Below are 23010 nucleotides of genomic sequence, written 5' to 3'. Positions count from 1 at the left end.
TTTTTTATTAGTTTTGGTGGCAGATGTGTTGGAGAAAAGCCACACGTGGTATCCGCCAACAGTTTCATTGGCGTCCTCTTGAACTGACTGATATAGATAGCTGTTTTCCTGTGGGATTTCCCAGCAGTACCTGCTTCTTAGAGGCATATAGATTCTGGCTGACGAGCAAACCCACCCTGCTTTGTGTAGAAATTAGCCTCGTTACACCGGCTAACAACTTCTCGGGTCAGAGAAGGAAGTCCCACCCTAAATGACCATAAATATGTCGGAGAGACAATGAAGACAGCCTGTCTCATGGGGGAACAGCCAAAGACAGAAAATAAAAAGTCATATTTTCTATCGATTAATTAGTTAGCAATTTATCACTTGTGTTTTCAAAAAACAGTTCCTAAAAATTTTGTGACAAAAAAAAAAAACGAGATTCTGACAATATTTTACTACCAAACAATGAGAATTTAGACGTGACTTTCCTTCATAACTTCCTGCCGTATCTCTGCAAAAATATGAATATCTTGATTAAGCAGTAGTAGATTTTTAAGCAGTTGTAGAGGCGGAAATCGCATTTATACATAACACCTGGTGGCCACATCTTATGTTAAAAAAGTCTGAATAAAAAGGAAAAAATTAAAAGCTCAAGAGGAAATTTTTATTTAGAGACAGCAGTTATTTGCAAAAACCCACTTTCTAGAAAAAAAACATTTTAAGCTAGCTGGTGTTAGCTTAGCATAACAATAGCTGCATCACATTAGAAAAAATCTGATAAAACAATTATCCTTAAATTATGTTTTTATGTAGACACAGCAGTTATTTCCAAATATCCACTATCTATGTTAGCTTATCCTGCTAGCTATATCTTTGAAGTGCGTCATTAGCCTACTTAAGCTAAACATTTTTAATAAATATATGTTGAAAAAGATATGACAGTTTTTAGCATGTTGCTAGCTTAAGGTCCCTGGATCTGGGATGAAGGCTAGCAATTAGCTTTTATGATCGTAATGGTTAACATTAAGATCAGACTGACACTTTCCGGCTTTAGAAAGTAATTTTTAATCCCAATGTAAACCATTATATGTATTATTACTGCATTTTATTAATATTATTAATATTGTATTTTCTTTTCTCCTTTGCTTACACCCCTACACACAACCGAAGACCTACAAAATGCTATAGGTTAGAAAGGCTGGCCATTAAAAGGCAATTTATTCCCAATTTGACTTTATTCCAAAATTAAATAACTTTGCATTTAGAGTTTGCATCAATAATTTGGGGAAGAGTGGGTCAAAATAACAGTGGACTATTGTTATATGTCTTATGTGTGTTTATGTGTTAGTAATGTAGTGTAGGTGATAAAAACCTACGAAAAATATAAAATAAAATTATATACAAAATCATACAATTCATCCATTTACATATTTACACAATCAATTAGATATATTTATGTATTTACATAAATCAGTGAATAGCGGCAAAAAAAAAGTAACAGTGTAAACAGAAACTGCAAATATAAAAGGAATGATCGCGCAAATTTGTGCATATTGCACAAATTGATCATACGTGCATCTCTGTAGAAAAAGTCAGAAAAGTTGTGGTCTTTCCGTGAAATTTTCCCAGATGTATCACGAATAAACCACGCAAAGAACATGTAAACGTAGAACATGAACCGTAAGTGATTATTGTGCTGTTTACATGCAACTCATTAGTGATTCGGGCATCAAATACATAGTTTTAACCAATGTGTGCGCCGTGTACGCGATATAAAAGTTATACATTGGTGGTACATCCGTGAAAAGTCTGTTAGACATAGTTGGAACGGTCGTGGAAAGACACAAATTTGACTGCGTTTAACTACGTAAAATATGCTTAAGCTGCGTAATTTTCGATTTTTTTTTTGAAAAGCTCAAAACCGAATTCATGTAAAGATCCGTCGGCCGAAACCGTCGACGGACATCTGCGGACGTTGGCGAATGACAGAAGCAAGAAACACTAATCACGCATTTATCGAAAAAGACCTAATTTTCATAAATGGAAAATGCTCTAAATGTGCGACACACGGTCTTTAGTATTCAGTGTCACTATTTAATGTGTATTTGGTTCGGCCATGTAGCCACAGGCTTGAAGATAAACTGGAAGATGCCGGTTTATTGTTAGCTGTGGCTAACGATATTCAAAACAACTACTTTTCCTGTTTTGCTGCATATCGGAGTAAAACACTGTTCCGTGAGAGCCTAGAACCAAAACACATCAGGTTGGAAAAGCCAACAACTAAATGCCTATGGCAGCTGATTACCATTTATCATTAATAATGATGCTAACAATAATCCAAGGCGTGGGTAACAATAAGCTGAAAGAATGTGAATTTGGCTGTTTTTATTTGCAGCAGCGCTTCTTTCTAGTTGCGACATTATTTTGTTTATAAGTTGTAGAGTTACTTTAGCTTTGTTTGCACGGTTACTTTTATTGGCTGCGATGGCGGGTCTTTCCCACTGTAACATTCAAACCAGAATCATTTTTGTTTCTCCAGCATTGGGAATTAAAAAACAAAAACCAAAAACTGGCAAAAATAATTAAAAAGTCCTCTACTCCTCGTGCAATAGTACATAGGCTATGTTAAGGTTGATGCTAACGTCGCGCAATCGTACAAACATATACAAATTTAAGTCTCCAAAGAAATTTGACTTAGAAATAAGATATTTTGTCCTCATTTGTATTTGTTTATTTTACATTTTGTCAAGCCGAGTTGAATTAATTTTTAGTTTAACGGCTTAACTATTGGTCAGTTTCGTTAGGTTAGCCACAGGGGTTGCAAGCCAGTTGCCTCTGTGCCGGTCCCAAGCCCGGATAAATAGAGAGGGTTGCGTCAGGAAGGGCATCCGGCGTAAAAATTGCCAAAATAACCATGCGAATCATCCACAACACTTTAGACATACCGGATCGGTCGAGGCCCGGGTTAACAACGACCGCCACCGATGCTGTTAACCTACAGGGTGTCGGTGGAAATTTGACTACTGTTGGTCGAAGAAAGAGGGGAGGCAGAAGGGCCCGTGGCCAGAGAGAGAAGGGAAAAGGCAGGAACATAGGTTTGAGAATAGGGACTCTTAACGTTGGCACAATGACAGGGAAAGGCAGAGAGCTGGCAGACATGATGGAGAGAAGGAAGGTAGATGTACTGTGTGTGCAGGAGACAAGGTGGAAGGGCAGCAAGGCACGTAGTATTGGAGGAGGATACAAACTGTTCTATCATGGCGTTGATAGGAAGAGAAACGGGGTAGGAGTGATTCTGAAGGGGGAGTTTGTAAACAGTGTTCTAGAGGTGAAAAGAGTCTCAGACAGGATGATGAGCTTAAAGTTAGAAATCGAAGGGGTGATGGTGAATGTAGTCAGTGGGTATGCGCCACAGGTTGGCTGTGAGTTAGAAGTGAAGGAGAGATTCTGGAGTGAGTTGGATGAGGTCATAGAGAGTTTTCCCAGAGGAGAGAGAGTTGTTATTGGAGCAGACTTTAATGGGCATGTTGGGGAGGGCAATAGAGGTGATGAGGAGGTGATGGGCAGGTTTGGTGTGAAGGAAAGGAATCTGGAGGGACAGATGGTGGTGGACTTTGCGAAGAGGATGGAAATGGCTGTAGTCAACACTTACTTCCAGAAGAGAGAGGAACATAGAGTGACATACAGAAGTGGAGGTAGGAGTACCCAGGTGGACTACATCCTATGTAGACGAGGTCATTTGAGAGAGGTTATTGACTGCAAAGTGGTGGTAGGAGAGAGTGTAGCCAGACAGCACCGCATGGTGGTGTGTAAGATGACTCTGGAGGTCAGGAAGAAGAAGAGAGGGAAAACAGAAAAGAAGACCAAGTGGTGGAAGCTACAGAATGAAGAAACTAGTGAGGAATTTAGGCAGAAGTTGAGACAGGGTCTGGGTGGTCAGGATGAGCTTCCAGATGACTGGGAAACTACAGCAGAAATTATCAGGGAAACAGGTAGGAAGGTGCTAGGTGTGTCATCTGGAAAGAGGAAAGACGGTAAAGAGACTTGGTGGTGGAATGAGGAAGTACAGGAATGCGTCCAGAGGAAGAGGTTGGCTAAAAGGAAGTGGGATGTAGAAAGGACTGAGGAAGGTAGACAGGAGTACAAGGAAGCGCAGCGTAGAGTGAAGAGAGAGGTGGCAAAGGCCAAACAGAAAGCTTACGATGAGCTATATGACAGGTTAGACACAAAGGAAGGAGAGAAGGACTTGTACAGGCTAGCCAGACAGAGAGACAGAGATGGGAAGGACGTGCAACAGATAAGGGTGATTAAGGACAGAGATGGAAAGGTGCTAACAACCCAGGAGAGTGTACAGAAAAGATGGAAGGAGTATTTTGAGGAGCTGATGAACGTGGAAAATGACAGGGAAAGAAGGGAGGAAGATGTGGTTGTTGTGGAGCAGGAAGTAGCAGAGATTGGAAAGGATGAGGTTAGGAAGGCTCTGAAAAGGATGAAGAGCGGAAAGGCCGTTGGTCCTGATGACGTTCCTGTGGAGGTATGGAAGTGCTTAGGAGAGGCAGCAGTGGAATTTCTAACAAGGTTGTTCAATAGGATTTTAGAGAGTGAGAAGATGCCTGAGGAATGGAGGAGAAGCGTTCTGGTCCCGATCTTTAAGAACAAGGGTGACACGCAGAACTGCAGCAACTATAGAGGAATAAAGTTGATGAGCCACACAATGAAGCTGTGGGAAAGAGTAGTGGAAGCCAGGCTTAGGAAGAAGGTGGAGATCTGTGAGCAGCAGTATGGTTTCATGCCCCGTAAGAGCACCACTGATGCCATTTTTGCTTTGAGAATGTTGATGGAAAAGTACAGAGAAGGTCAGAAGGAGCTGCATTGTGTGTTCGTAGATTTAGAGAAGGCGTATGACAGGGTGCCGAGGGAGGAGCTGTGGTACTGTATGAGGTCGTCTGGAGTGGCAGAGAAGTATGTCAGAGTAGTTCAGGACATGTATGAGAGAAGTATGACGGTGGTGAGATGTGCTGTAGGTCAGACAGAGGAGTTCAAGGTGGAGGTGGGACTACACCAAGGATCAGCTTTGAGTCCTTTTTTGTTTGCTATGCTGATGGACAGGCTGACAGATGAGGTAAGACAGGAATCTCCCTGGACAATGATGTTTGCGGATGACATTGTAATTTGCAGTGAGAGTAGAGAGCAGGTGGAGGAACAGCTAGAGAGGTGGAGGTTTGCTCTGGAAAGAAGAGGCATGAAGGTCAGTCGTAGTAAGACAGAATACATGTGTCTGAACGAGAGGGATCAAGGCAGAAGCGTTAGGCTACAGGGGGCTGAGGTGAAGAAGGTGCAGGAGTTTAAGTACTTGGGGTCAACAGTTCAGTGTGATGGGGAGTGTGGAAAAGAGGTGAAGAGGCGAGTGCAGGCAGGTTGGAGCGGTTGGAGGAAAGTGTCAGGAGTGTTGTGTGACAGAAGAGTGCCAGCAAGACTCAAAGGAAAGGTGTACAAGACAGTGGTGAGACCAGCTCTGCTCTATGGGTTAGAGACGGTAGCAGTGAGACAGAGACAAGAGGCTGAGATGGAGGTAGCGGAGATGAAGATGTTGAGGTTCTCCTTAGGAGTGACCAGGTTAGACAGGATAAGGAACGAGTACATCAGAGGGACGGCTCATGTTGCCTGTGTTAGCGACAAAGTCAGAGAAGCCAGACTGAGATGGTTTGGACATGTTCAGAGGAGGGATAGTGGATATATTGGTAGAAGGATGTTGGAGATGGAGCTGCCTGGCAGGAGGGCAAGAGGACGGCCAAAGAGGAGATACATGGACGTCTTAACAGAGGACATGAAGTTGGCTAATGTTAGGGTAGAAGATGTCCATGATAGAGTGAGGTGGAAAAGGATGATTCGCTGTGGCGACCCCTGATGGGAAAAGCCGAAAGAGAAAGAAGAGTTTCGTTAGGTTAGCCCTTTTTCCTTTTTGATACAAACACCAACATCGCAGTAATGACAAAAAAAACATAGATACGAACAACACGGAAACAGCGGGAAATGCTCAACTCAACAACTTCCTGTTCGTCAAGTCCTCAACCATCTTTGCATTGTCATGTCAGCAACAAATAAAAAAATAGACGTCCTTGGATTCATACCGCCTCTTCAAACATTTGCTTATGATCATGTTTGTCCAAATATGGAGATTATTCTGAAAGTAGAAAAACCTATCAGGGAACGCCCTGATTTTTAAAAGTGCCGAAAGTGGCAGACGCCGTCCCGCTCTCTTCACACGAAAGGGCCATCTGATCGGAAAATGTCTGAGTAGCTCTTGCCGTTTATATGCTCGGTGTGGCTTTCAATGCTGTAGCAGCGGTGGACCTCCGTGAGCGACGACGCCACGTAAGAGGCCGAGCGGAAGATGTCGGCGTTGGCGAACGTTCCGGCGAACTGCATCCGCTGCAGGTTCCAGTGTCTCCGAAGGACAGTCTGAACCTGAAAGAGAAGGCCGTTTTGTCAATACTATTGGACTTTTTGATATGGTTAATAAAGTTTTTTACTTCTTAAAATAAATCATCATGACACAGCAAAAAAAATCCAAACACAATAGTGGTCAAAACTAGTTAATATTATTTAAAATTTCTATTTTAATTATAAAAAAAGGGAATTAAAAAAAATGTAAAATTTATTATAAATTATTTTTGTACCAACAAGAAAAGGAATAAAAATGTATTTTTAATTACAAAACGTTTTTTATTTTAAAACTTATTTTAAAAATTTGAATGAATACATCTTTGTATCTTTTAAAGCAAATAAATATTAAGTGACTTGATGATGTACGAGAATGATAGCATGTTAGCTAACTGCTAATTTAAAAAAAAATCTTAATAAGTTAAAGTTGAAAGGTCAAAATATGAGAAAAAAACAGGAACAGTAATGACAGTATAGCAGTAGAATACATAGATGTTTGCAGCACAACCATTAATAAAATTAGACTAAAATCGAATACCCTAGTAGATCATGAGAATGTTAGTGTTAGTAACCCGATATTACTAACTGCCAAATTTTGACAATTAAAATTAAATGTTCAGAAAAAAAACAAAAATTACCCAACAAGCACTAACAACACTTTCAGACGGAGCTTTTAAAAAAAAAAATCAAAGCAATCTTAGTGCATCATAACACATCTGACAAATAAAAATTGACCAAAAAATAATAAATCGGAAATGTATCATGAGAATGTTAGTGTTAGCATCCCATAGTTGTTAAATGCTAAATTCTAATAAATCAAAGTTAAAAGTATAGAATAAAGAATAAAAAACAATTTTTAAATTTTTTTCTTGGCACTTGTTGATATGAATATTTCACAAAATAAGTCAGCAACAAACTTAGACTGAAAACATTCATTTGAAACTGGATGATCTATGAGAATGATAGCATGTAAGCTAACTGCTAAATCTAAATAAGTCCGATTTGAAATGGCACAATATTAGGGGAAAAATTTTGAATAATTAAAACAATGTTAGCATTATGTAAAGACTTTTACAACACAACCAATAATACGGAGTAGATTATGAGAATATTAGCGTTAGCATCCCATGATTCCTAAATGCTAAATTTGCATACATTTGAAATAAAATTTCAGAATAAGAGGCAAATAACCCAACAAATATTTTCATATGGGGCTTTTAAATTGCCTAACTACTTTAAGCACTAGACAATAAAAAGATTTTACAAAACAACCAATTAAGTCATTTCTCACCTCTCCATTGAAAAAGCAGAATATCGTGGAAACCAAAAGACCCTGTAGTTAAAAGAAAGCAAGAAAAGTAAACACTTTTTATTTAGGTTATGAATAAAGATCGCCCTGTGGTAGCTATGTTGCGTCCAGAGCCGTTCCTGTCCTTTAGCTGCTCTCGTTGAGTGTACTGACCTGGTGGTGCATAAGGATGTTCATGATGTACAGATAGATCTCTGCGATCCAGTGATCGTGGGGCTTGTAGGCCAGCAGGACGTACTGGATACCAAGCAGAGGGATGAGGATGAGGGTGGCTCTCACAGCTCTCATGTACAGACTGGACTCCGCCTGGTGCGTCACTCTGAGCTTGGTGATGAGAATCCGAACGATGTTTAGCAGAAAGAAAAAGTTCACCTGGAAAAAAAATAAACAAGCAAAATGACAAACCAAAAAATGGAATTCATTTTTTGATACCAACATGGTATTCAATGAGATCACACTAGGGATTTTATAATTTCTACATTCTGAGTAGAGGTTGACGATTACGGCAGCAAAAATTCAATTCATAGAAATGTCGTACAGATGACTAAATGTGTCAAAAAAGTCACTAGGTATTTGGAAATATTTTCTGGTCTTTTCAAGTATAGATTTATCTCTAATACTAAATTCACCTACGTCTACTTTGTGTCTTATGGCGTGTGTCAAATTAGGAGCTTGATGTGTCCAAAAAAAGGAACTTGACACTCTTGATGCGTGTGGGAGGAGCTACTTTGAAAATTTTTTAGCCTTATTGCTCCACAGACTTGCTTATCTTTACATCTCATATAAAGTCAATGTATAGAAGACATGAAAGATCAGGTTATTAGTTTGTTGTCGCATGTCAAGGCCAAGTCCATGTTGCGACACTTTAAATTAGTAACGTGTCTAACGTCGTTGCCATGTCATTGTTACAACTCTTTACGTGTGTAACGTGTTGCATGTGGGCGCCAAGTCAATGTTGAAACAGTTAATGTTGGCAATGTGTTGAGTATCTGCACCAAGTCGATCTTGCAACACTTTACGTTAGTCAGGTATAGCACATCGACAACAAGTCGACATTACAAAACTGGACGTTGGGAACGTGTCATCTATCGCCGCCAAGTCAAGGCTGGAACCTTTCACGCAAGTAACAGGTCGCATATCAGTGCAAAGTCAATGTTACAACACTTTCCGCTAGTAAAGTGTCGCATATCAACTCCAAGTCAATGTTAAAAGCCGCTTTTTTCGCGCCACAACCTATTGATTCACCTTAATCATGTAAACATCTGTAAGCGTATACGACTTAGGTGTTAAAGGGTTAACAATTTCAAAACAAATAAAGGTGGCATCCTTTTTCGTAGCCTTGGGGATGTAGCACAGGAAATAACTAGACTAGGTGTGTTGCGATTTTGAGCCACTGTAAATGAAGTACCTGATTGATTAAAGACAATAAAAGTAAGGGATTTCCTTCTCATGTTTCCGTGTTTGGGTTGACACAACCCCAGGTAAAGTAAGGTCGCACCAGCCCCAAAAATAACCAATCATCTAAACCCATTTACCACTTACCACCAATGCAGCACAGATGGGAGCGTGGATGATGTACAGCAGGGATGTAGCAGGGCTGACCCAGCATCTGTAAAAGTGCGAGAAATTTGCTGACTCATCTCAGTCAGTCATCAATTAAAACAGGGATAAATGTCAGTCATAAAGACTCACTTGTCATTGTAGTAGCATTGGCGCGCTATAGAATAGATGACCGCTGGCACGAGTGGGAAACCTGCAAAAGTACGTTTGGAGTGGGTTGTGAGACGTGTGAAGTGTTTTATTTGTTATTGTTGAACTGAAACAAAGCGTCACCAACCCCAGCCTAGCAGGTAATACCACAGGAGGTGCTGTTTTTCGGCGAACACCGCCACGACGATCAGGGTGTGCAGGTAAATTCCTTCACAGAGCATCCAGAAGTAGTTACAGCTCATGGTGTACATCTGGATGAAGGAGAGCAGCTTGCAGCTAGCCTGGAAGGAGAACAGGAAATGATACGGCGGAATTTGGTACGACGTCCACTGTTAGCCCGATCACTCACAGTGTCCTCCTTCTGAACCAAGAACCACGTTACGGTCACCACTGAGTTCAGCACAAACGAGAAGAAGAGGTTTTTGTGTAGCGTTATCCTCTGGCAGCTTAAACTTCTGTGGACATCAGAGAGGAAAACATTGAAATGACTACTTTTAACATTGCAACCAAAGTCTTAGTGCCATTTTAACTTACTTAAAATAGAAGAAGATTCCTAAAGACATGAGCAGCGATACAAGTGATAGTCCATGACCAATCATGATCAAGTAGAAGTGAGTCATTGCAGCCTGCTAATATAAAACAAATATTAAAGACAACTAAATAATTTACTATTTGTAGAAAAAAAAATTGAGATTGTTTTCTTCTTACGGCCCCGTGATGTGTAACGTTAGCTTGGCAATTCCTAAAGTCCGTCCACGTTCGGTTGCTTGTTGGGTGGCGCCCCCACTCTCCAGTGTCTGTGCAGACCTTGGTTGCCATTGCTGCTCAAGAGGTTTAAACTCGAGGTTAGAAGAGCATTAAAACACACTTTTTTTTTATTGCAGTCAAACGTAAACAATGACAAAGAATTACAGTTACAAGATTAACTGAAAATCCTTTGATTTTACTTGATTTTTTAATCTTTTGGACATTAAATGATTATTTCACACATTTTTTCATGACTGTTTTTATCTCATTTAAATGTAAAATTGTCCTGATATAATTTTCAAAACTGCAAATGGAGGATTGCTACTTAACTTTCGATAAATACATTAACTTGAAAGCTAGTGTGTAATTTGCGCTTGGAATAATAAAAAATGAGATTTGACTATACAAATGCTGTGCGAATCAAAAATGTACAAATATATCTTAATATTGCTAAGTTTTACTTGCGACCAAAATAATTTTTTCCCCCAGCTTTTTGGTACTTATGTTTGGATGTAGGTGTTAGCTTAGCCTAGCATAAAAACCCTTTACTGCTAGCTTGGTTTTTCAGCCAAAATATTGTTTCTAAATGTAATTTTTAGATGTATATAATATAATGCTAAGCTAACTAAGAAACTTTGACCAGAAAGAAATCTTTAAGGGATTTTTGTGAGTAATTTTTTTTTTAAATCTTGTAAGTAATCTAGCAAAACCAGATTTTGAGGATGGAGTTAGCTTAGCATAAAACCCCTTCACTGTTGGTTTAGCCGTTTTTTTAAAGCTTCTTTTTCCTGCCATAGAGAGTCGTTTGAACATGAAAATATCATTGGTTTTTCAGTCAAATCTTTTTTCAAATTTTTTTTATACTGTTTAAATGTAATTTTGGGATAATTGTAATCTAATGCTAAGCTAGCCACTTTCGTACAAAAAAATGAAGGGATTCTTTGACTTAATCTAATATGGCAAAACTTAATTAACTCATGTTTAAAAGAGGAGGTAACCTAGCCTAGCATAAAAACCTGTCACTGCTAGACTCGTTTTTTTTTAAACTTCTTTTCACTGCTTTTGAAATGTTTTTCTGCTACTTCATTATTTTCATTTAGAATACTTTTTTAATTTATTCTGTATTGTAAAATAATTTAATGCTCAGCTAGCTAAGAAACCTTTGACAAAAAATATCTTACAGGTATTCACTTGTGCCTTCTAATATTGCAAAACCAAACATTATTTGGTGACGTTTTGACTTTCAGACTTGATAAATTCTGCTAAATGATGTGCAAAGGAACTACTTATCAACACAGAGGTCAAATTCTCTCTTCTAAAAATGCCAATATAACATGAACACAGGTCAATTGGAAACAATGTCATCATGTCAACAAACCAAAACCTAAACTATATTTTTACTTAAAAAAAAGTTATTCTTTTGGACTTTATTTTGTTATATTTAGTAGCATCTGTAGAAGAGCAGCACGTTTTTGCACAAAGTGACAGAAGCTCACCTTGCGTGTCAAAGTCCTTGTAGTAGCCTGGACAGTTTTGTTCTTTTTCTCCAGGTTCAGACTCGTCCCAACACAACCATCCATCCCACGTCATGTTGCACACCGGTCCCACTTCCAGCAACAAAGCACACAGATCAGTTAGACCAAGTGACGTTTTCCGATAACCATCTGTCTTTAAGCTTGTTTTGCTTTTATTTCTGATTTAACAACAATATAGTGTTTTCTTCAATGTAGAGTTTCACGTTGACAATCGCATTTTCCATACTAAAGGGTGCAGCAGATTCCATTTCGCACCGTTAATGAATTGTCTATTTTGAAACTTATGTCATTTATTAGACACATCAAACAATAAGGGGCAGTAAGCGAGTTAAAAGAGTCAGTCAGACGTTCAGAGTAACTCTAAAGCTTATAACACGCAACATGTTAGCCAGGTTAAAAAATTTGTTAGCTGTTTTAGCATTTTTGCAAAACCTGTAACTCTTAACCTTGTTAGTAACATGTAAAACACCAGACAGTTACTGCGACAATGCTAACTCCCAAACGTGTTAACATATAAAAAACAGACAGGTAACACTAAAACAAATGTTACTGCGACAATGCTAACTCCCAAATGTGTTAACATGTAAAAAACAGACAGGTAAAACTAAAACAAGTGTTACTGCGACAATGCTAACTCCCAAACGTGTTGACATGTAAAAAACAGACGGATAACACTAAAACAAATGTTACTGCGACAATGCTAACTCCCAAACGTGTTGACATGTAAAAAACAGACGGATAACACTAAAACAAATGTTACTGCAACAATGCTAACTCCCAAACGTGTTGACATGTAAAAAACAGACGGATAACACTAAAACAAATGTTACTGCAACAATGCTAACTCCCAAACGTGTTGACATGTAAAAAAACAGACGCATAACGCTAGAACAATTTTTACTGCGACTATGCTAACTCCCAACCTTTGGTTTCTTTTAAAAGTCAACTGAAAACGTTTTATTTTTGCAAAGCTCGAGATGATTGTTTTATATGTCTTTTATGTTTTTATATGTATATATGTATAACCTGTGAAGCACCTTGTGACTTCTGTCTGTGAAAGATGCTGTACAAATAGAATTTACAAAATAACTTAACTTACTTACTTACAACCTTGTTAGTAACACTTACACACACACCCACACACACAACATCACTTCACGTTATCTGCGTTAGAGTTAGTGTAGGTTGTACGTCCATTTGCTTGCTCACCGTTGCTTTTTGCTCTGGTGTTTGATTCTTTCACAATCCTCTGGAAGCACTGGAACTGCGCTTTAGAAATGCGATTGTGCATCCACTCAGTCAAATGTGTTAGAGGCTCCTGAGGTGTGGCTTCTACCAACTAATGGAGGAAAGTTGACAAACACAAAATAAGAAAAATAAATGTCAGGATGCACAAAAGACTGTAGATTAGATATAGAAATTCAAAAGAAATAAAATATATTTCTGTAATTTTCACAGAATTCAATCATCAAATAATTTTACTTTTGTTAATCTGTCTCTTTGTAATGGATTAAGTTACAAATCCAAAACTATTTGACATTGTTGAAATTAGGTTAGATTCAAATTTACTTATGAATCTCATTTAAATTTCTTTTTCACTTTTAATGACTATAGGACAATTAAAACCAAACTGTTGTTTAAATTTTTAAAAGAATATATTAATATTGGTGGAGAAAATAAGTATTCACTGTATATCCGACCTGTGCGCCGTGATTTTTCTTCAAGAGGTTTTTCTGTCCTCATCTACTTACCTCTATTAATGTTACCTGTTTGAGCTGGGTATCTGTATAAAGACACCTATCAATACCCTTGAAGAGTCATACTGCAGTGTCACCACCATGACCAAAGAAGGACACCACAGAAAAGAGCCATAGAGCTGTAGAAGGACACCAGAAACTAAACATAGAGCTGTCGAAGGACACCATTGAAAAGACCATATAGCTGTCGAAGGACACCATAGAAAGGACCATAGAGCTGTCAATGGACATCAGAGACAAGACCATATAGCTGGGTTTAAGGACACCAGAAACCAAACATAGAGCTGTCAAAGGACACCAGAAATCAGACCATGGAGCTGCCGAAGTACATTAGAAATCAGACCATGGAGCTGTCAAAGGACAACAGAAACAACCTGATGGAGCTGTCAAAGAACATCAAAAACAAGATTTTAGACCTGCAGAAGACTGGGATGAACCAATCGACAACAATCAAGCTGATTGTAGAGAAGACATTAACTGAAATATAAGTTCATAGACAATCTGCCCTGCGGCAGACTGATGACAGATGTCCGCTGCCTTCGCCCACAAGTGACCGGGATAGGCTCCAGCAGTGTGACCCCGAAAGAGACAAAACAGTTCAGAAGATGAATGCATGAAGACAATCTGCCTCCACCTGGAGCTCCATGAAAGTTATTCCCTGGTGTACAAAGGATATGGTGAACAATGAAGAAACAGCCAAGAACAAACATGGGCCAACAACTGATCAATGACCTGAAGAGAGCTGGGACCACAGTAACATGAGTCCTGCAGTACTCCAAACATCCCCCTGCTTAAGCCAACACATGTCCACGTCCGTCTTCTCCAGAGACCATCTGGATGATCCAGAGGAGGATTGGGAAGTTGTGTGGTCACATGAGGCCAGAATGTAGCTCTTAAATAAAAACCTCCCTTGCCGTGTTTGGAAGATGAACACCATACTCACAGAGAAGCATGGGGGTGCAAGCATCATGGTTTGGGGCTGGTTTTCTACAAAGGGGGCAGAAAAGGTGATCCTTATGAAGCAAAGGATAAATTGTGCCAAATATGGAGAGATTTTGAAAAAAAAACACCTTCCATCAGTGAGACCTTTGAAACTGGATCTTCCAGCAAGAAAATTATTCTCAAACAAGTCGCCATGGCAACCAAGGAGTGACTAGGTAAAAAAGCATTTCAAGTTATCGTAATGTTCCAGCCAGTCTCTGGACCTCAATCCAAAAGACAAATTGTCAGGGGAGTTGGCGATTGCTCTTGAGAAGATCTGCATGGGAGAAGGGACCAAAATACCAGCAATACCTGTTGAAAATGTACAAGAAACCTCTGACCTCTATCATTGAAACTACGGTCCCGTTACAAAATATTGAAATGAACTTTTGTTAGCGACCAAATACTCTTGTGTTTTCTGCACCAGTATACTAACAATATCCATAAAAATCAAACAAAGCCGTTCCTGTTAGTATATAGTCATGGATGGAACCATTAGATTACCAATTTGTTCTTAATACAAATGAATTCAGTTTGTTCTTGCAGTCTATTTCTGAGTGTATCAATTTTCTTAATAGATATACCTGAACTCTTGTATAATGACTTTGTTGACAGACATTTAGGCATTTTAATTAAAACTAAACTGAAATCTTGCAAAACTTCATAAATAAACTAAATTTGACATCTTTTAAAGCTATAATGGGAGCTACCACCTACCTTATCAAGGGAGCAGAGGACCAGGAGGTAGACGATGCAGCTCAGATCCATTTGTGCTCTGATCTTCACGCAGGTCCTAAAGAAAAACAAAAAACATCCAATTACTTCTAGATCTCTAAAATGCTCAATGCAGGTTGAATTTCTTAAAATTAAAAATGTTTTTTTTTCCACCCGCCAAAAAGATTTGAAACGGTCAAGATTCTGTTTGGATTGTACTAAAATCAATTGGGTTTGTTTTATATTATATTATATTATATTATTTCAGCTCTGTGAGTTCTATTGTATTCTATTAAATAAATCCCATTTTATTGTGCAACATAGAAAAACTGTAGTACTTTCTTTTAAAGAATAACATCACAAAAACTGAGCTAACAAACAATAGCCTAGCTTAGAGCAATCTCTGAAAGTGTTTTTTAGAAGCTTTTATTTGTCAGTTTTTCCCTCACTTTATTATGTTCTTGACTCTAACTTACTTATGTTGTTAAAGAACTTTTAAAAACCTTTCAGACATAGGAGAACCACAAATGTTGGGCTAATGCTAAAGGCCTCGTATTTATGCTAACCTAGCAAAAATATTTTGGTAATCAATTAATTTTTGAAGATTAGTGTAGTTGGATAAAGCCTCAAAAACTTTAAAATAGATTGTTTTGGGCAATTTCTGGTTACCTAACAATTTTTTTAATTTTATATTTGAAAGAAGTCTCTTTCATCTGTTTTGTTTTTTAATCTATTGTTTTATTTATAACTGAACACCTTTTTCACAATATAAAAATAATATTTTAAAGTGGCTGACTATACAGTAACTGCCTGAATCAGACATTTTTGGACAAATACAACAACTTTAACACTTCTTAATATACAGCGCCTCTGCAGCCTGAGACTCGGCCCCTCCCACAGACAGCTGGAACAGTAATTATGTTTCAACTTTAATATAGTCCTGGTTTACACATGAATTTATAAAAATGTTATGTTTTTTTTAATTTTTATGTGTATTCCTCTCAATGAATCACGTGGCCTCCAAATAACCCCAATTACTCATGGCGTACCACCAGGCACCTGATCTGGGCTGCTTTTTTTTTTTAATTCTTTATTCTTTTGATCTACAGTGAAAAAAAGATTTAACAAATAAGCAAAAACGGAACGGTTAGTTACTTTTTCATCGTTTTTTTTATAACTTAAAACAAAGACAATGTTTAAAAAAACGGGTTGGATCGCTATGGTGTTAATTAAGCCATCACTTCCACTGTAAAACATACACTGTTATAGTATCTTTTTGTATTTTTTATTTTTCCCTGTAAATCGACATTTGACTCTAATTCTTGGTAGTACATGATGGTCTATTTTTGTGGAAGAAGAGAATGTAAAGCTTTTTTCCCCAAAATATCTTTTTCCATGTAAGTTCGTAAGTAGAGGCACTTTTTTGTGGCAACAAAAAGCAATGCTGTAGTCAAGTTTTTTAAAGATCCTGAAAAAATATTGGTCCTCCTGACTTTTTATTGACACTTTTTTTCATAAAAACATTTTTGCTTCAGTATGTGCATTTGAGAATGTTTACGATTCATTTAAGAAGCGCAATAAAGTTGTCACACACTGATTTAAAAAAAATCTTTAATCATTTTGTATAATTTTCTAACCTCAGATTGACTAAATTGAAAATCTCAGGATTAGTGAAAATAAATATATCTAGTGCTCTAATGTTTTTAAAGACATTTTTAAAAAACAATACCATCATATTTTTAGTGTTTTTAAATGAATCTCGTAAATGTGTTGTCAAAAATCTGGGAATTTCACAATTTTTTTTAATGAGGTAGGGATTCCTTTTTTAAGAGCACAATTATTGTTTATACAATTTTTGTTGATTCATGTTTTTTTATTGTAACTGATAGTCAAATTATGCTTTTTTTTTTTCTTTTTCAGTAATTTTTCACGTTTATGTCCTACTGCAAAATCCCTACAGTTGTTTGCAATAGCTGTATTTTTTTTTTATAGTTTACTTTTGCCCAGCTAACACGTCCAGATGATTTACGTTAAAATAGGTTTATTTATGCCAAAAGCGAGTCAGCGCTTTTTTAACTCTCCGGGGCAGGTTTTTTTTTGGGGATGTCAGGGTCACCGGTTTGACCACTAGCTTCCTCTGTTCCCCGCAGCTTCCTTCCTGCACGGTGAATGCTGAGCAAGTCTCACTGAGATTTAGTCGAAACGCATCAACATGTCAGAAAGGGAACCCCGCCCCCTCCCCCATCGCCCCACAACACTTATCCCGTCAGCAATTTTAGAAACCAGGAAGTTAAAAAAAAAGAAAAGAAAAAAAGAGCACGCTGTAAATAAAGCCAAAAACCTGCTTTAAAAAAAAACAAGAAAAAGAAAATCTGAAATAATTTATTTTACTGCTAAGAGAGTTGGAGGTTGGCTATCACGGAAATACGATATTTATGTTTTCACAATTCTATTTTCGTCTTTGAGCAAAAATTCCACCCCCGTCAAAGACTGACCAAAATTTGCACACACCTAGTATCTGATGAAAATAAATTTTGGAAACCGATAACAACCCCTCCCTACAAAAATGATTACATCACAGCGGGAGAAACTATCAAAAAAAAAAAATTAACGGGGCTAAAATCTCTTAAGGGACACTTAAAAAAAAAAAATCCACTCACAAAACCAAAACATATTTATCAGGGAATTTAAAAAGAACTGAATTATTATGGGATGGCCACAATACAATTTTCTGCTATTTTGTTGCAAATTGTGAAATTCATTTCATGTTTTCCCACAATATGGAAAAAAAAAACCCTCCATTTGGGAAATCTTCACAAAACTTCACACACACACAGCACCACGTTAAGTTTAAAACCCCAACTGAAGTTTTGTTGACCTTTGACCCCGAGAAGAGGCCGCCATCTTGAATGTAAAAAAAAAAAAAAAATCTCCTTTAGCACAGTCTACAAATTAAAACTCCTCCTCAGAATTTCAGTCTATCACTGCCTAACTCCTTGAGCATCATTAGGAAGCTTCTTTTTGTTTTCCAGTTTGTACAGTTTGAACAGCGTTAGCGCGGCTAGCTTGAAAGAGTGGCGTTTCCTTGTTGCTTGCACATTTTTTACACATATTTTGAAAATTGAATACTCGAATCCCTGGCTTAAGCTGAATGAAACAATATGACACACGATATAAAAATATAAGGAATGTGGCCGTGGTCAACAAAAAACCTTGGTTGCTAAGGAAATCCAAAAATGTACTTTTGCCGATTCCTCTAATAATTACATCAACGTGTTCGTCCCCCCCAGGCGACCAAAAGATGAAATGGTTGCTATGGAGATAAAAGCAATAGAAAAGGAGCTATTTTGTGAAAAGTACCGTTTTCATGAATTTGTCAAGTGCAGCTCCGACCAGGTTGACAGAAGCAGGGCGGTGAAGGGCCTGAAGGAGCTTTAATGATAGAATAGAGTCTGATATGATCTGCAGCCTGCATTTATTTACTCAGCAAACAATCCTGTGCTGTTTTGGGGGCATAAAAAGGGTTCAATAGTGCAGTTATGCAAAGAAAATGTTTGTGAAATGATGTAAAGTTGTATGAAAAGTCGTTCTTTTGGCGCAGAGGCTATTTTAAACTGTTCCAAAACCTATTCAGGAAGTTTTTGGCACTTTTCTTGCAGATTAAATCTACTCGAACACACCCAAACACGCGCCGCTGGACTTCCCAAAAGGCTCTGACAGAAACGAATGCCGCCTCGTTGAGTGAAGCGTCCCAAATGAGACAATAAAAAAACTGAGTTGCCCTTTTTTAGAAACATGTTGTTGCTGGAGGCCTTTCTGTTCTGCTGTGGGATAACTATTGTCCTGATACAGTTTTTGTGCTCAAAAATATACACAAAAACAGAAATTTAGCCATTTTTCCTGCAGCAAAAACATGGATTTGATTGTGTTTTTGTAATACGCTTACCTTCACAGAAGCGGGTAAACCTGTTGAGTATTCCGTCAGTGATCTTTGCGGGGAAATCACGCCAGGCAGACGCCGATTTCCTCAGCAGGAGCTCCTCTGTGTGTGTTTGACACAGGAGGCGAGAGGCGACGCCGAGCCTGAGGAGAGCTGATAAAAAGCCAACAGAGGCGGTGCATGACATCACTGGACCAATGATGAGGCTCAACCCACGGCCCAGCATCAAAACAAGGAAATGATGCACAAAGGGATGAGAAGTTGTCACCTGCAGGCCACAACATGACATAAAAACTGGAAGGTGAGCAAAAAAACACAGAAAAATGTACTTAAATGTCTATATTTTGCATATATTTGTCATAATCACATCAAAAAAGTTCATTTTGTTTAATTAAAAGTCACCAATTTGGTCATTTTCATGTTTTACTTTATTGGGGCTGTCTGCTTCAAAGCTAAAGCAACGGCGCCCTCTGCTGGCCAAGACCCCTCCCTGCAACAATGCTGTTACCATGGTTACAGAGCGTTCCGCCTGTGGCCGTATTTGGTTCTGCTTGTTCTGTTTATTCTGTGTTTTGTGCATTTGGTTTCCATCAGAGTGGGACCTCTGTGTTCTTGTGCATCTTTGTGTGTCTGTTTGTTTGGGATTGTTATCGCTGCAGAGCATCTACAAACGCAGAGTCTGCAGGAGAGCTGCCTCCATCATAAAGGACCCCACCCACCCGCAACGAGGACTGTTCACTCTCCTCCCCTCGGGACGGAGGTACAGGAGTGTGAAGTGCAGGACCACCAGATTTAGGAACTCTTTCTTTCGTCTGCCATCAGACACCTTAACAGCTGACAGGAGTCTGGAACAACAAACTGCATCCTTATTGTTAATAATCGTTTATTATTACTGTTCTTGCACATTTAGAATTTGCACAACGTCTTTATTTTGCATAGTTATATGTAAATTTATGTTATGTGTGAAATTTCAGTATCCTGTACACGTCCTAACTTCTATTTTCAGGTGTGGTGCATGTAGGTGTGGCCCCCATTGGACCCACGCTGATGGAGACGACCTTCAAAAGCACCATGTGGACCTGCAGACCATGAGAAGGGGGCGGGGCTACAATCAGTTTCACTTTATTAGTTAAGGTTAGATAAAGTTAAGGTTAAAAAGTAAAAAAGATTAAGTTAAAAAATATTAAAATATTAGATAAATTTAAGATAAAAATTAAGGGGTTAAGGATAAATTTAAGAAAAGGGTTAAACAAAATTAACCCTTATTTTTGTCTAAAGTTAAGGCAAAAAAAAAAACTTAAAACTTTAAGGGGAAAGTTAAGTTAAAAAATGGTAAAAAGGAAAAGGGTAAACATTTGAGAAGTAAAGGGAAAAAAAAGTTAAGATGAAGTAAAAGGTTAAAAACAATTAAAAACAATTCAAAATAGTAGACAACACTACGATTTTGGTAAAAAAAAATTAAAAGTTAGACAAGGTAAAGGTAAAAAAACAAATATAAAAAGTTTAGATAAAGTTAGGATAAAAAAAGGTAAATATAACAGTTAAGGAATAAGTAAGGGTAAAAAATTAGAAAGGTTAAGAGAAAAGTAAATGAAAAAAAGAAAGTTTACATAAAGTCAAGGCAAAAAAGTAAGATAAAGTAAAAATAGAACAATATTTAGAAATAGCTAAGACAAAGTTAAGGGGAAAAGGAAAAAGTTAAGGTAAAAAAAATTAAAGGAAATGTTAAGGGAAAAAAATAAGAAAAAGCTAAGGTTCAAATTTTTTAAAAAGATTAAATAAATTTAGGGTAGAATTTAAGGGAGTTAAGGATAAGGTAAAAAAAAAAGTGAGATAGAGGTTAAAGTAAAAAAAATGAAAAAATTGCTAAGAAAAAGTTAAGGGAAAAGGAAGAAGTTAATGTAAATGAATAAATGTTTTATTTATTTATTTACCTTATAAAGTGAAGGTACAAAAAATTAATAAAAATAAGTTAAGAAAACAATAGATAAAAAAACTTTAAGATGAGTAAAAAAATGTAAGAATATTAAAGTAAAAATAAATAAATAAAATATTAATAAATAATAATGTGGTAAAAAACAAGTTAAGATAAATTACAATAAAATCTGGTAAAAACAATCAAGAGTTAAGGAAAAAAATGTCAAGGGGAAAGGGTAAGGGAAATGTTAAAGGGGACAAGCTAGGGTAAAATGTCCATTTTAAGGGACTTCATTTCAGTGGAGAAAAGTGGCTTTGCACCGTGAAGCAAGACTTTACGTATTTATGCGCTGCATGTCGGTGCAAAGCCAAACCGAAAAGCTGCTTTTCTCCTCGTCAGAATCAACTGATTAACTTTGATGGCGTCAACGGTTAAATGTTAGGTTTACAAGCAGAAGCCTTTAACATGCATTTACATACATTTTTCTATTTATGTAAAGTCATCATTTTTGAATGAAAGGGGAAAAGTTAAGAAAAATGTGAAGGGAAAAAATTCACAGAAATGTTAGGGGAAAAAGAAAAACAACAGCACTACTTTTTTCCAGTTTGTTCTTCTTGATCTTTACAATATTTTTTCGCTGAGGGATTTTTTAAAAGTGGTTTGCTCTTTAGGGCCACTGTAGTTAAGAGAAGAATCAAGGGAAAAGTTAAAGGGCAAGGTAAAAGTTAGGGTAAAAAAATACTTAAGAGAAAGTTAAGGTAAAAAAAATAAAAAAGATTAAGTTAAAAAAACGTTAAAAGATTAGATAAATTTAAGATAAAAATTAAGGGGGTTAAGGATGAAGTTAAGAAAAGGGTTAAACAAAATTAACCCTTACTTTTGTTTAAAGTTTCAGGGAAAAAATGTTAAGGCAAAATTTTTTTTTAAAATAAAATATAATAGTTAAGGAAAAAGTAAGGGTAAAAAATTAGAAAAGTTAAGGGAAAATTAAATGAAAAAAAAGAACGTTTACATAAAGTTAATCTAAAAAAAAGTAAGAAAAAATGAAAATAAAAAAATATATAGAAATAGCTAAGACAAAGTTAAGGGGAAAAGGAAAAAGTTAAGGTAAAGAAAGGTAAAGAAAAGGTAAGGTAAAAACAATCTAAGATAAAATAAAAACTTTTAATATAAAAAAAAAAGGTTAAGGGAAATGGAAAAATTTAAGGTAAAGAAAGGTTAACAAATAGTTAAGGGAAAAGTTAAGGTAAATAAATATATTTCTTTACCTTATAGTTCTTTACCCTACCTTATATGTTAAGGTTAGATAAAGTTAAGGTAAAAAAGTAAAAAAAAATGAAGTTAGGTAAAAAATAGATTAAAAAACATTAAGATAAGGTAAAAAAAATGTAAGAACATTAAATAAATTTAAGGCAGAATAAGGTAAAAAAAGCAAGGGGAAAGTTAGAGGAAAAGTTAGGGTAAAAATATTTAAAGGAAATAAGAAAAAGCTAAGGTTTCTTACTGTGCACATGACAATAAACCCTTTGAATCTTGAATCCTCTATTCTCAGGTGTGGTGCATGAAGGCGTGGCTGCCGTTGGACCCACACTGATGGAGACGACCTTCAAAATGCACAAAAGCAGACCATGAGAAGGGGGCGGGGCTACAACCAGTCTCCACTGCAGCTTGGCGCTCTCCTCCACCTGTTTTGCTGTAGTTTCTGTGGTACTTCATAGTTTGTTTTGTACGTTGTAGTGTTGTGGTTTGGTGCACAAAGAAATGTGTTATTTACATGGAGACATTCATTTGGTGTTTTTGTCCATTTAAATTTGGAGGCCAATACACACTTTTGTGTTAAAAAAAAAGGGCAGAGACACGTTGACGTCGTCAAACAAAGCAGTCAGCGACTGTGGGGAGAAAAACAATCATTCACTGAGGAATTAGACAGCAGAAGACGCAGGAAGTGACATAAAATTATTTAAAAAAATAAG

The 23010-nt window shown here is 37.1% G+C and overlaps 1 protein-coding gene and 2 long non-coding RNA genes across 4 annotated transcripts; 2 read left to right on the top strand and 1 right to left on the bottom strand.

Annotated features, from left to right (window-relative positions):
* LOC144988670 (uncharacterized) lies at positions 1-6106 on the top strand. Its single transcript, XR_013652641.1, has 2 exons — positions 1-2786; positions 5927-6106. It is a non-coding gene; the product is annotated as an uncharacterized LOC144988670 (long non-coding RNA).
* Positions 5901-19288, bottom strand: calcrlb (calcitonin receptor-like b). Of its 2 annotated transcripts, none has more exons than XM_011481346.3 (13): positions 19126-19288; positions 15183-15258; positions 12937-13066; positions 11689-11799; positions 10154-10266; positions 9980-10074; positions 9795-9900; positions 9573-9726; positions 9428-9488; positions 9278-9344; positions 7889-8107; positions 7718-7759; positions 5901-6450 (listed from the first exon to the last, which is right to left on the bottom strand). In XM_011481346.3, exons 2-13 carry the CDS (start codon positions 15231-15233, stop codon positions 6244-6246), a joined length of 1356 nt encoding a protein of 451 aa, XP_011479648.1. In that variant the 5' UTR covers positions 15234-15258; positions 19126-19288; the 3' UTR covers positions 5901-6243. The 2 variants fall into 2 exon arrangements, with proteins under 2 accessions (XP_011479648.1, XP_011479652.1); XM_011481350.3 differs by having other exon boundaries at positions 6244-6450; positions 9980-10071; positions 19126-19261.
* Positions 19289-19669: 381 nt separating this feature from the next.
* LOC110016058 (uncharacterized) lies at positions 19670-22712 on the top strand. Its single transcript, XR_002874902.2, has 3 exons — positions 19670-19879; positions 20126-20253; positions 22590-22712. It is a non-coding gene; the product is annotated as an uncharacterized LOC110016058 (long non-coding RNA).
* The last annotated feature ends 298 nt before the right edge of the window (positions 22713-23010 follow it).

Source organism: Oryzias latipes, chromosome 2, assembly GCF_053564925.1.
Source record: "Oryzias latipes strain Hd-rR chromosome 2, Olatipes_Hd-rR_3.1".
Taxonomy (NCBI): Eukaryota; Metazoa; Chordata; class Actinopteri; order Beloniformes; family Adrianichthyidae; genus Oryzias; species Oryzias latipes.
Note: the sequence above shows the minus strand (reverse complement) of the source record. Positions and strands in the feature narration are given on the sequence as shown.